Here is a 14949-nt window from a genome sequence, read left to right as displayed (position 1 = left end):
AGAAAATTAATAGTGAAATGCATGCCCTAGTGCCTATTTGAAAAGACTTTAAAAAAAAAAAAAACAAACTTTTTTCTTTAAAAAGGCAAAATAAAATAATAAATCTATGTGAGCATATTTTAAATATGTCCAAAAGAAGACAAATGCTATTGAGATTTATGAGTGTTGAAAATGAGTTTCCAATCAGAATAATTGCTATTCCCTTAAGAATATGGAAACATGTAAAAATATTTGAAAATACAAGGTATTTTAGAAAATAATAGAGGGGATATATTCTTTTTAAAGCATTCTTACAGTCAGAAACACATGTAAAAACATTTTTATCTTTTTTTCAGAATTACCTCTTCTATTGATTCTGCACAGGGAAAATGCTGGTATTTTAATCAGTTGATGAAACTTAGTATTAAACATCGATATGCACATGAATACGGTGATCTGAACATTACAGATAGAGATGGACCAGAAGCACTTCAAAATCATTTAGAACAAGCATCCACTGGCTGCCTACAGGAAAATAACCTTTTTATCATGGGTGTGACAGAAAATAAACAGGTCTTGTTGGATCCTTCCAAAAGATGGATTACTACTGGCGATACTCAGGCCACATTCATTAACTCCTCCATACCTGTACACCAAAAGGAAAATAAAGAAGATCAGAGAGTGAAGCAGAAGAGTACTGAATCTTGTATTAATTACAGTGGGGAGAGCAAAGACAACAATAACATGTCAGCCCAACTCACATCACAACAATCAGTGATAGTAGCAAGTACTATGAGAAGAAATCTCCAGCTTTTTGAGAATGATACGGAAAGGTAAGACAGATATCAGATTGCTTTCAAATAGATTATTCAGATAGACAATAGGAGTGAGGATTTCTTATTTAAAACAGAGGCACAGAACTTGTAAGATAATATTTTTAAGCTTATTAGACAATAAAAAGTTATATTGAGGTGTTGCACACTAGGCTTCCATATTAACAAGAATCCTTTGTGGTATTCTGTCAGTTGATATATTAGAATATAGATATGTAAGCACTTCAAATAATTTAAAAATACTGTATAATAAGAGAATTTGAAAACTTCCTCTTGGTCTCCTTTAATTTCCTTTTTTTTTTGCAATAATGTTGTGACATCAGTTCAAACCAACTTGCAGTGTTAAGAATGCAAATGCTGATGTTTTCCAGAAGCTTTGACTACAAACTAGTGTAAAGCTTTTTTGCTATACTCTTCATTAGACATTCAAGATTCATCTGTGTAGACTTTACAGTCAGTACCATTTAGAAGGCAAGAGGTAAAAATTCCTTAAATCTACCATCCTACTCCCTTGACCTTAGGCCTGTCTCCTGCTGTTGTGATGACTGAAGAGCTAGCAGCCTGCCCTGCTTTTGGTACTCCTCCAACATGCCTCAACCTGCTTCTTAAAACTAGAGACAGGGGTGAGAGGCCAATTCAACTTTTTCTGTGCCCCTACATCTTCTCCTACATGAAATACACTAGCTTATTACCTCTATGGAATGTATTTACTGCTGATTTGTGTGGGTTTGGATGTACAGTCAGGGGAAACAGAAGCTGATTTTTTTTTTTTTTTTTACCCTAAAGGGTCAAGGGTTCAGTTACAATTTCATAAGAATTCAGTTTCAAAAATAGATGTCTTGAGAACTCTATGAAAAGCAGTAATGGTGGGTGTGCTTCTTTGTTCTGTTTAGACATGGTAAATAGGCAGTAGTGCTTAGTGGATACTTAAGACACTAATAATTTGTCATAAAATTTATTATTCAGGAAGACCATGCAATTCATCATTACCTTTCAGCAAGTTGAAAGCAAGAGTACAGTAGTCTATTGCAGAAGATGAATGCTTAAAAAAATTATTTTTGAAAAGTTAATTTAGTTTTTAGTTAATGTTTTAAATGCATTCTTTAAGTGTCTTTTTGGAGACGTCTCTTCAAAACAGAATGCGAACCATTTTTTGTGTTTGTTTTTCTAATTCAGTTAATGCTTTCTACAGATGCAAAGCTTATAAAGAATTCATTTTTGGGGGTTGATAAACTTGATAAACACATTTAGGGCAAAAAATTATGTCTTGACCTCTGAAGTGTGCTGCTTTTTTTTTTCTGAATAGTATTTCTCTATTTAAATAGATGTACTGCACAAGGAAAGAAATTATGTAAAGATTGGGGAAAATTTAAACCCACTGTCCAGTTGAAATGAGTATTTTGTGGAGAAAAGGATTCCAAGATAGTAAAGATAGTAAAGTCATAATGCAGAGCTGACATTAAACTTTTTCTCCATCAATATAAATTAATTGAATATATATTTAGAAATCTCAATCACTGAACAAATCTAAATAGTCTGTAATTAGTGCTTCTTAAAAAATGAGCAAATTAGAAAATTTACATGGATAACCACTAGTCAGAAGTCTTAGATTAAAGGGTAAAAGCAGGAAAAAGATGAAATTGCGCTTTCCATTTTTCCTGTCTGCTCCATTGGAAATATCTGTCTCGTGCAGTTTTCTCTTTAGTGCTTGGTATTTGCTTCTTTGGTTGTTTTTTTTTGTTGTTGTTGTTGTTGTTTTATTTTTTTTATACAGGTGGTGGGAGTAAGCGCACTCTTCCAAGAATTTATTCAGTCATTGTTAAACCAGTTCTACTCCTAATTCTTCCTTGGAGGACTCTTCCTCTACAATGATTATAAATGGAACAGAGCCCAGCAGAGATTAGTCTTTAGATAATTGGATTTCAGAAGTTATAGAATGTGAATATTCTTCTGAACATATATGTCACGTATGGGTTGTAATTTCATGTTTAATGGCAGAACTTTTCATTTGTCGCAAAGCACACTGCTATGTTTTATGGTTGTAGTTTGGCAGATATGATAATCCAGTTGTACTGGCTGTGTCATTCATAAAGGTATTTATTTTTCTAGGAGAGAACATATGGCAGCGTCAGTGATCCAGTCCCTTTGGCGGCAGTACCATGCTCGGAATAAAAATGACTGCAACAAAACAGAGAATCATCAGTATACAGAAGCATTGAGACAGAAGCATGAAGCTGCCACAGTAATCCAGGTTGGTTTATGGTACTCTCTTTACTTGTTTTGCAAATTAAATAAGAAAAAAAATCTTACTATTTTCTGTACTTCTATCTGTTTTTGCTTATGAATTTATTAATAATTTAATAATTAAACATTTTTGTTTTATTTATTCAACATAAGCTTGATGTTTCTAAACGAGAGGCTTCTTTATGAAAATTTTCATAGAAACATAAAAATATTTTCCCTATTTTCACCAAATATTTCCCTGACTTATTTTTGCTTGATTTAATTCTAATATTATGCCTAAGAGATACTGTGCCCATGTTCTTACCGAGGTATGTCTGTGCTATTAAAGTGACAGATGCTGCGCAAGTAATATATCATGTCTGATAGCTATATGACTAACTACTCTTCCTGTCTCTTCTATCCTACCTATCCATCTCTTTCCTTCTCTCCCCATCTCCAAAAGCAGGATTGCTTCATCCATATTGCTCTTGGGAACAGACCATGGCCTAGACTATGGTAGATACTGAGCTGACAACAGTTAAATAGCATGGATAACCATTTGCAAGAGTTGAAGTCCATACCTTGATTCTGTCTAGTTTGCTAACCAGACATAGTATTAGCCTGCCACATTTCCAGAGTTAATTTGTATTTTTTCTACATTTTGAAAGAAATTGACCCTGTGTTGGTTTCATATTTCAAGTTAACTTAGAAACATTCTGTATTGTAAGTCTTATATAAAAATGTCAGAAGTGAAAGTGATTTAGGAGCAAAAATTTGTTACTGGAGTATATTGTGTAGCTAGCATATTAACAATTGATCTCAATAAGTTTATTTAATCCTTTTTTAAACTTATATATTTGACCTCTACTACATATTAAATTGATGAGTTTCACAGATTTATATGGTGATTAATATGTGCTTCTTTTCATTTGTTTCAAACATGATGATTTCCAAAGTGAGTATGAAAATAAAGTCCTTCATTATTTATCTTCTGTGTGTGTTACAGATTTTTAGGTCTCTCTTATATCCATCCTTACATACACTTTTCGGAAATAAAATTTTAGTCTGTTTAGTCTCTTTTCACATTACTCTGTAATTCTTTCTTTTTGTCCGTGTTTGAACCTTTGCCGCAATCTGTTAAAATCTTTTTTTAAAGAAGCAACTAGAACTTAATTCCATAGGCAGATATATAATGAATTAGTTTTCCTCTTCTTTCTTAGAAGCTACTAACATGCAATTTTTCTTTTTGATCATGACTGAGCACTGACCTGATGCTTTCATAGATTTGTGTTTATCCTTCTGTAGGTCTACAGTTGATCCTTCTGCATATATCATTAGGATTGCTTTTCTCCTTTGTATTTGTGAAAACTAATTGTGTGTGTTGAATGAAATATATTTCTCGTTTGATCACACAGTAATATCAGGGTATTTTGTCAGGATGCTTATGCAGATCTGTAGGAAAATAAGAATGAAATTATAAGAAAGCAGTTCTAATACATTTAATAATTTTATAATAACCAGAAAATATGTGTGTAAAAAATGGTAAAATTTTCATTAATTTACATGGTTAGACAATAATTTTCTAAAAATTAATGAGCTAAATGTTAAACCAGAATATGAGATTTACTCTTCTTATTTTAGTGCCTTCATGGCAAAGCCATTAAAGGTGGACAACACCACTTCTTTCATGATGGTGAAAATTTTTTACATGGTGTTTTAAATGTGTAGGGCATCTTGAATTCTAGTGATGTCAAACACTGATTTTGGAGAAAATTGCTGTCTTGCATTTAGTTTTTTTAACTCCATCCATGTAATTGTGATCTCTGAAGTGTTTTTCCTGGATCTGATTCTATGCTTGGCATGTGTTCCTAACAACCTTCCTCATTTTCTAGCACTTTAATTCCTAATGTATTCTTTTTTCTTTGAGATGATTGTGCTTACTGGTAATATTTTTTTAAAATAAAGAGCTTAGACAGTTAAGAAAGAGTAACTGACCTAGGTCAATTGCATGAGATGTCTCCAAGAATTGCTACTTGTAAACTGTAAGACATTTAGTACAACTGTATTTTTATTCTCAGTAATTTGAAAGTTGACACTCAGGTTTTTCTTATGTAGCCTTTCCTTTCAGTTTATAATAGTCCCTGAAGGAATTGTCAAATAATTAATTAGTTGACCCAGGTTTGTAGTTGAGGGAGTTGCAGGATTCCTTTCTGCTTACTTGTGGAGAGCCTCTTGAGTACTCTAAGCTTTAGACATATGCTGGCATTTAATTTGTCTTGTAGTTTTACATGTCACATAAAGTTCAAAAAACAGATCATTGAGCTATTAAACAAAGGCTCAAGATGTTTTATCTTCCTAATGGGATAACACAGAGAATCTGGATTTGGGTTTGATCTATGGCTTTGTGTAACATGCTTTAAATTTTTTGTTTAGGCATTTTGGAAGGGTTTTCTTTTGCGAAAGAAACTGACCAGTGCTCTTGCAGCTGTTAAAAGTGATGAAGTGGGGGATGAATATGAAGAAATAAATGTGGATGCTTTCACCTTTCCTGAAGTAAGCACTGTCATTAGGATAAAATGTTCATTATTCTTCTTAAGGAGTCATGTAGATGTTGGAAATAAAAAAAAATTGAAAGGACTACCAAAGCTAGAATTAACATGTTGGATGTCCAGAAATAAAGAAGCATTTATACATATATAGCTGATTTAAATATATTTGTCATGGATTAATTGATTCCTGCTCTTTGAGATGCTCTGATAGTTACTGTGCTATTAATGTCAGACCCACCATAGAATCCCATCTATTTCTACAGTTAAATGTAATCAAATGAAGAGAAGTACAGTTAAATCAGAAAAAAACCCAAACCTCACAATTAGAAGTTCTGTAATGCTCAAAATCCAGACATTATTACTAATAATTTTGGCAAGTTATATAGCATTAATAATGTTCTTTCAGTTTCAAAAGGATTTAAATTGGATCAGAAATTTCCATTCTAAGGAATAAAAGCAGGCTCCAAAGGAATTTGGGGAGTACTGTCACTTTCAAGGTTGCATTTAGCTATACTTAAGTAAAAAATAAAAATGTCTACAGGATCAATATCGTCATTCAGTAAACAAGGAAAAGAAATTTTAAAGGAACTTTATCTTCTATAGCCTCAAAAGACAGTCCACATAGGAAGTTCTAGACCCGGTATTCATAGTAAGTAGTAAGGCAGCTGTTGATGACTTACCTATATATTTGACTGGAGCACTTTTTTTCTCTAATTGCTCCCATTTGTTGCTGACTTTTTTTTAAAATGCTTTCAGGTAAAGCAAAGAAAACTGACAGCAGTATGGCCATTTGAGACCTAAAAGGATATGACTCAGATTTTTTTCTTGTCTCTGAATGTGCTTATTCAGCTGCTGTGTCTTTGCAAGAGCCGTTTGTCAATATTCCACTTTAATTTTGCAAGGGAGATTGATGCGATAGCCCTACTACTGCCTGTACTGACAGGACTAGGTCCTGTTTATAATCATGTTTGTATTGATCATATCAAGTTATGAAATCAAAGATGTTGTTGGTTGGTGCAATGCAGTTTACAGTTGATCAGTCTTTGGTCATCTGAGTATCAGCCTTCTTTTGCCAACCCCTCCCTGTACAAAATAGCTGAACTTTGAATGAAATTGTTACCAATGACTTGATGACTTAGGGTAATTTCATTTTTTTCTCCCTTTCAACAACTATTTTAAGATACATTTTCAGAATTATTGCCTTATTTAAGATCATGCAAAATGGTTGAGGCAGGACTCCCAAGAATCAGACAGGAAATGTGTGTGTGTAGACATAGAGACCTGGCTTAAATTTTAGGATTTTTTTCATTTTAATTTGAAATATATATACAAAACAGTTTCATTAGTTGATGTTCTCTGATCCCTGGCTTCTTTCTGAAATAATAAAAAGCAGAACAATGAAGGTTTTATTACTTCACACAGGAAGGAAGTATCTGTTCATATATTAAAAAAGGAAAATATCCTGTTTTGAATTATTCAGCCAGTAGGCCAGAGTCTTACACACTGTGTTTTAGTTGAGCCATTCTTGTTTCACTCTGTTTGGCCCAAATAATCCTGTCATGGTTTTTTGGTTGGTTGGGGTTTTTTTAATTGCTAAATTGAAAACTACATAGACAATTCTGTTCTGTCTGTCAGCCAGACAGTCACATTTGGGCAGGTGCTCATGAGGTCAGGGACAAAAGGAAGGGGGGGAGAAGGCGGAAAAAAGAAGCCCAGCTGACTTCAGAGAGATTTGTACTGTATCACCCCCTGATGTTGCCACATATTTTTTCTTTTCTTTTTCCCCCCCCAAATTGTTATTGAGTTTATTAGGTAAGAAATAAAACATGGGTTTAGGGAGAAATTCTCAGGAAGTGTTTAGCATCAGATGATGACAGGTGAACCATGAACTGACATTTTAATTTGCACAGCATGCCCAAAGGCTGAACTAGGGACTGAGGTCAAATCAGTTACTCAAGCCCTTAGCTTCTTGTGATGAAAAATATCATCTGTTTTCTACAGAGCGGTGTATGTGATAAATTTACAATGTATGCATCTGTGAAGAATATCCTTTGTTCAGTGAGTGAACATTTCAATGTTTAAGATTGATGACTGTAACTAGAATTATACCCTGTAATATTTGTCATATTTTTTCTTTTTGTTTTCTTTTTTTTTCAAGTGTATATCTTGTCTGTGCTGAAGATTTTGATTGTGAGAAACGTGTGGCTTGACTGTGATGGGCATACACTCTGCTCTGACTGCTCAGACTAGTCAGTACTAGGTTGCCTGTTTCCATGTGTGTTTAGCTGTTTTGTTCTTTGCAGTTGGGTGATGCCAGATCACATGGACTTTCTACTTCTACAGAGACAAGCCACAGAAACTTGGAACAGTCAATACTTCCTATTCCTTCCTTTCTGGCCTCAATGTTTTACGGCAAAGTGCTGAAGCAGAGCCAAATAATGACACATGATATCAGTGGCTATCTGTTGTGTCTCAAACAACTGTGTAGGGAGGAGTACATATTGCTGGGTTAAGAGATCCCATATGCTAGGGTGTGAAGGAAGAGAAAAATATTTGGACACCATTTTGCACTGCAGATTTCACTGTTGTATAGGGTGAGTGAAATGAGAGAGAAGGGCAGAAAAACCTTTCCTTATTGCAAACTGATACAAATATATTAAATCTTGTCCAAAAGTTTTTCGAATAGTTCACTATTTTGTGTTTGGGTTTTTCTTATTCTGTTATGTAGATTTCAGTCATAATGATTTTATTCAGTATTACCTAGCATTCTACAAAGTCACTAGTCTGCAAGCACCTTTTTAAACCGTTTGCAAATATCACAGTGCAATAAGTCATTTGGCATCAGTCTTAATTAACTGTTTAATATCTTCATTATAAACTTAGTGTACCCAGTGCTTAATGGAAGGTGAGGCTGTGAAACAGCATGGGGAAAACCCTAGTCATTGCCAAAGACCTTCACTTTAGTTCATTTATGCCTATTGAGCAATGGTATATTTTTAGTACAAGTTTGACACCATATCTCATGAAAAATGGATTGTGTGTGATTGGGCTAGAGGAATTAGCTTTAACTTGCTCACAATAGCATGAATATTAATAGTTTCACCTGAAAAATTCCTGATACCTTCTTGTATTCATATGAACTCCCATACATTACCAAAGATGCAATTGATGACAGTTTTGTGTCTGGTTTATTGTGCAATTTCAAACAGTTTATCTCAGATGAGATGAAAGATCTGGCCGACAGATGTCTCAGAATGTATGAGCCTGGTATTTAGTGATATTTTCATGTCTTTCATGTGGATTTTGGAGAATTCCAGCCTATATGCTCCAGAAGGCTGATTTTAAGGCAACCTTTCATCAGCAGTCCATCCATGTAGCAAACAATCTACAAGGCAGAGCTCACTTTACCTCTGGTGGACAAAATGTGACAACGCATTTGCTTGACATAGCTCTTATTTTCTGTACCATCTAAATATCAGCACTGCTATTTTCTTGATGTGAATATGTTGTGAGCCAAATTCAAAACAGCTGAACTTGCCAATGTGTCAGAATATGATGAGTATTGAGGCAGTTCTTTACCTTGAGCAGTGATCACTGAATAAATTACTGTTTTCCTACACTGAGTAAGCATATGGACACATCCTATTCTCATCAAGAGAGGTATCAATATTGATGATTATGTGGCACAGAAAGTAAGTACTCTATTTTTCAAACTTTCACTTTTTAATTTAATTTAAATGTCTAGTCATACTTTTTAAAAAAGAAAGTCACTTTGTAAGTTACAACCAAGCTAAAAAGAAATCTATCACTCCTTTTTTCATCAAAGGCAATAACTCTGTTGCCCTGAGACCAAGTGTTGTTCTCCTTCTAAGCTTGATTATGTAGATTTTTAAAATTCCAGTCTTCTTGACAGCTTTTGAAATTATTCATCAGGAGTTTCCTTCACATTTTTTTCACATATCCACACTCAGACACATAGTCATTTCTAATTTTTTAATTGCCTTCCACAACATCTAGGTAGCGTTTTTCTTTTCCTTTTTGCTCATTTTTTTCTTTTTTGAGGGGTGGAAAGAATGAAAACTACCTCTTGTGTGCTAGCTCTTCAAAAGTAAACAGCAATTAGAACAACAATTTCCTCACATCTCCCATCTTTAGTATTCTTATCACATATCCCAACTAGAGCCATACGATGTGTTCTGTCTTCTTTTCTGATAATCCTTCAGAGTGTGGTTTGTCTCAGGGTGTGAGCTTGTGACTGTGAGCTTGTGACAGTGATTGCTGTTGCTAGTGCCAGGAAATCAGCGTAGCATATGGATTAGAAGGTCCTCATAATGTTTATTTCTTGTATCTTGACACTCTTATGTATGTCTAGCTCTTGTAATTGCTTATAAATGTCAGATCAGGATCCAGTTTTTCTGTATTACATGCTGCAAAGAATATGATCCTTTTTCCATCAAATTGCATATAAAGTTACAATGTTGTGGAAAAGCAAAAAAGTGTCTGATGAAAATTTCCTTAGATACATTCCGTTCTTTTAAAAAGGAGGGAAAAAACTCTGTCCTAAGTAATATATTGAACGATCAATCTTTTTTCCATGAGTGTTTATAAATGATCTCTTGATATGTTCCTGTTTCTTCAGCAGACTCATAAACCTTTTACCTCCTTCAGTAGTGCTGCCTATCTTACATGCTGAAATCTTGTTTTCTAGTTATCTGATAGATATTCTGGTCTTGAGAGTATGTTGTTGCAGTCAGTAGCTGATAAAATAAACACAAACACAGCTACTAGAAGTTGTGACTGTCACTAACACTCCAGCCTCACAGTACTTTGTGCTTTGATTGCTTTCTGACCTTCCACCATGAGATCTGAATTCTTCATACCACCTGAAATGCTGTTAATTTTTAAACAGAACCTGTCTTCACAGCTTGTCTCTGCTCAGTTCTTGGTTCAATAGCCAGATTCAAACAAATACTTCCCAAAGGAAAACCCACTACAGATATAATTTGGAAGCTATATGTAACCAGTGGTATATTATTTTTCTAAATTACATTTAGCTTCTATGACATATCAAAGTGTAGTGATGTCATTAATTATATTTCCTAGTCTTACTTCTCTAAATACAAAGTCAAGCCTCGGAACTGAATAAACAGGCCAAGCAATGGAAAAATGTATCAAAGTGCAAAAAGCTTTAGTTTTTTGAAGTTTTAGACCCATTATAGTTGCCCACAAGGAAAACTGTTTTAAGCCAAATGCATCATTGTAAGTGGAAGCAATAATACAGGCATCAGTTCTTCTCAGTAAGTACATCTGCATCTGGAATCTCTTGAAAGCTGAGCTAAGGACATCAAATCACTGAATTTATCTCCCCTAAGTTCTTTAATTTTTGTGTAATGTTGAAATTGATGTTTTAATATAGGTATAGATTGTGTTTAAAGTATCTAGTTAAATGTCTGGTAATTAGCATGTCCACATACATTGGTTTCCATTAAAAGAGATCTTTAGTAATCCATATTTACACATTTCAGGAGCTATCCTAAGTGATTTGTCTGTGCTTTGTGAGAAGAGGCCATTGATGCAGTGAATATTGTAATTGAGTTAAGTTGCAGTACTTAAAGGAGGAACCGAAGAAGAACATGACATGTCAGCTTCTGTTCTCCTCTGCTCTTAAATCTGTGCATGTCTCATTGCCTGGAGCTTGAAATCCTCTTAGTTTAGAACATAGCAGTTGTTATCCAACTGGAGCACAACTTGCCTCCCCTGAACAGAGGTCCAAGGGAAGAGATAGGATGCATCCAAGGGGATTCAACAAGCTGCCTGATGTCATTTTGAGGTCACTCTCTATCATCTTTGAGAGAACATAACTGGCAGATGTTACTGGTGACTGGAAAAGGGTAGACATCACACCCATCTTCAGGAAAGTCAAGAAGAAAGATCCAGGGAACTACATGCCAATCAACATTATCTCACTTCCTGGGAAGGTTTGGAGCAAATACATTCAGAAGCCAGTTCTAAACCTATGAAAGATGATGACTGGGAAAAACTAGCATGGGTTTACCAAGGACTAGTCAACTTCATTGTTTTCTGTCAAAAGATAACTGGCAGTATGAATAAGGGTAGTGCAGTGCATGTTGCATTGCCCTTAGCAAGGCCATTGACTGTCTCCCACAGCTTTATTCTCAAAATTTTTTGAGGTGTGAGTTGAACAAGTAGACAGTAAAAGTCACTGTCAAATTAACTGCACTGCCAGGCTCAAGTAGTGTGTTCTTTGGTGCCAAGTCCAACTTGTGGACAGTAATTATTAGAGCCCATCATGGATGGTAGGGGGCCCAAAATAGTTAAAATTTTAATTACCAACCTGGAACAGAATGCAATCTCAGCAATTGTGCAGATGGTAGCAAATTGAGGGCAGTGACTGGAGGATCAGGATGTTCTCTAGAGCAGCCTGCACAGGTTAGATAAACAGGCTGACCAGAGCCTCATGATGTTTAACAAGAGCAAGTCCAAACTCCAACATATATGGGCAATACTGTTGGCTAGGGGCTGACTATTTAGGAAGCAGTCCCACAGCAAAGGATGTAGGGTCATAATGGACTTTCTTTGCCATGCACCATGCAATTCTTCAGTTCTTAACAGTGAAAACAAAGAATGGTAAAAAAAAAAAAACAAAACCAAAAATCTTCTGTGCTATAACACACTCTTAATTTAGCTAAAAACTGTATGACTTTATGTCTAGTTTGTCCTTGAACAGAGTGGGCTAAGGAATCCTAAATGCTAAATATTGTTAAAACCATGTCCTAGTACTCAGTCTAGTAATTTTTTTGCATGAAGGATACTTATTAATTTTTTTTATATGGAAATAGGAGTAGTTACTGATCATTTCACAAATCTGAGTTTACACCAGGAAAACATTGCAAAGAATCAGCTCCTGAAGCTCTAGAATTTCCCAGAGAGTAGCATTGCAGGTCCCAAAAGACTAAAGTTGTTGAGACTACGGTTATGAATCAACAAATTTCAACTTGCAGATTCATTTGTGCATAATTTATTTCAAACAGAAGAGACAGTGCTAGGGACATATAAGGATGACAATATAAGTGAAGCTGAGAGATTATTGAGACATACCTTCTTTAGAATTAAGCATATTGTAATGTAATTAGAGATTTTTTTAACATAAGTTTCAAAAAAATATATGCTTATAACTTAGTCCTTCTTTGCTCTTTGTCTTCCAAATACTCTTTGTCTTCCAAATACTTTTTTGTTCTTGTTTCTGAAATAGGGACTTTTAAGCAAAAAGAAAAAGTTGTCTTGAAATTGAATAAAATCTCTCATGTGACCTGAACTTTGAAACATGTTAAAGGTTAAATGACTATAAACTTGGGACTAGTCTATTTTTTATTACCATGTGCTTCTGCTTGATATCCCTTCTTTTGACAAAACTGCAAGCTGAAGTACAGCTTTCTTTTCTATTGTGTTTGTATTCATTACCAAAACTTGATAGAACATTTTGGGTTGTGTTCCTTTGAAATTGTATATTTTTTGAATACATGGTATTTAAGGGGTAGGGATGAGTGGTTCCTTTGCTGTTTGTTTTTCTAAGTTTTTAATTCATTTCCCCGTGAAAGTTTTTTTTGTTTGCTTTCACAGAAGTAAAAAAATCTGGAAAAAGGCTTACAGGGACATGGCAGCTAAAATTTGTGTTATGTGGCAGAGTCAGAGAGGGGAAGTCCTGAAGATTCTTGTCATTTTAATGGGGAAAGACCATATCTGGAGTCTTAGACCTATTCTGAGGGGTGGCCTGAAGGTTCCAGGAGCTTGATGTTTATTTAGGTGGTTGGGCACATATATCTCAAAAGATTTTTGAAGCATAAGTTTCTGATGCTTACTTGAACTACATCTAACCTTTGTGGTTGAGGTTACCATTTACACATCTCTATTTTTTTATTTCTATATTCAAAACAAGGACACAGAACTTCCTTTGAACACTGTCAGGCTTAAGATAAAAATGCATTTTTGGAAAAGTTTAGGTCATGTAGATCATGAATGACTGACATGAACTACAAAAAGATTCAGAATTTTGGAGTGTTATGTATGTAAACATTCAGCCTTTTATTTGAACAAAACCTTTTATGGTCCTTGAAATTTTCATTGTTCATTTACTTTTCCAAAACAAATTCTTTCCATAATTTTATTCATATTTATTTTAAGAAATCACGTAGATCCATATATTAAATATAAATACATATAGTCATTAGAATTTGAGAGAACAGCTAGTTTTCTAAGCTTAATAAAAAGTTAGGAAAAATTACATTTGGAGAAGACATTCCCCAATAAAATTTTCTTGAGTGTTTTTATTAACAGAATGTTGGGATTTTTTCCAGTAACCATCAATATATCCTTCTTATAAATGGACAACTACACAACTATACTTGTCCTCTAATTTTCCTACAAGAATGTACTTTAATAATTAACCAGCTTTTGTAAGTCTATAACATCTCTTGGGGTCAATTAATCACTGCAATGTTTCTCTGGAATTCGTATGATACTGACTACTTTTTTTGGCTTGAAACTTTGTTTGGTTTTAGCAGTCATAAGAATGCAGCTGTACCCAGCTTTCTTTTCTAATGTATATATATTGTCTTATATAAAGACAGGGCAGAAAGAGAAGCATTGCCAAAGGTTAAAATAACCTTTATTAGGGTGCTAACCTATTTATCTTCAACACATAAAATATGTGAAAAAGAGTGAAAGAGAAACTCAGAGTAAAGGACTGTTTTTCCTACTGCTTACAGTTCAGAGGTATATTTTCTGTAAAATGTATATCCACTACACAGTCTAATAGAAAAGATTTCATTTTTTTATAAAATTGTATAAAATATTTACATATAGATTTAAAATGGCAGAATTTAGACTGAATTTTTGTAGTATTGGACGTGGAATAATAATGCAACTAATAGATGATAGAGTTAAGGATGTTTATATCTCATATTTTCTTAGCTTTGGAAGTTTTTTAAAAAGTCTGGGTCCGATTTGATGCTTAACTTCCTAACATTGAACTAAGCTTTACACTTGAACTTGTGTTTCACAGAAAAACTAGTCCATAGAGTATTCTGATTCCTAAAAGGACTGGATGAAAGAGAAGGCTAAATACACAAATATATTCCGATCTTTAATTTCAAAGGAAGTTTTCAATCACGATCTATCAACAATACACAAAAGAACATAGATAAGTGATCTGGTCCTTCTGTTTCAGCTATAAGAGCTAAAAATCTGTGATTTCTTAAGAAATTTGTCAAAACTTATGTAGGATTTTAGAGAAGAAATTCCTAGCAAATACTTAGGCCTCGGCAGAAATTAGGTTCAGTTTAAAA

At 34.2% G+C, this 14949-nt stretch overlaps 1 protein-coding gene across 8 annotated transcripts in view; it reads left to right on the top strand.

Moving 5' to 3' along the window:
* Positions 1-14949, top strand: part of LRRIQ1 (leucine rich repeats and IQ motif containing 1) — a 110874-nt gene that overhangs the window by 33223 nt on the left and 62702 nt on the right. For 7 of the 8 annotated variants that reach the window (XM_051770028.1, XM_051770025.1, XM_051770027.1 and 4 more), the window contains exons 16-18: positions 336-812; positions 2922-3063; positions 5469-5588. In XM_051770028.1, the coding sequence (XP_051625988.1) occupies positions 336-812; positions 2922-3063; positions 5469-5588 (739 nt within the window). Of the gene's footprint in view, positions 1-335; positions 813-2921; positions 3064-5468; positions 5589-6340; positions 6397-14949 lie in introns of those variants that run through there. The other variant, XM_051770032.1, reaches the window with a different exon arrangement.

The sequence above is a fragment of the Manacus candei genome, unplaced genomic scaffold (assembly GCF_025592945.1).
Source record: "Manacus candei isolate 608988 ecotype Guabito, Panama unplaced genomic scaffold, ASM2559294v1 h1tg000114l, whole genome shotgun sequence".
Taxonomy (NCBI): domain Eukaryota; kingdom Metazoa; phylum Chordata; class Aves; order Passeriformes; family Pipridae; genus Manacus; species Manacus candei.
The sequence above is the reverse complement of the archived record's forward strand: the minus strand, read 5'-3'. Positions and strand labels throughout refer to the sequence as shown.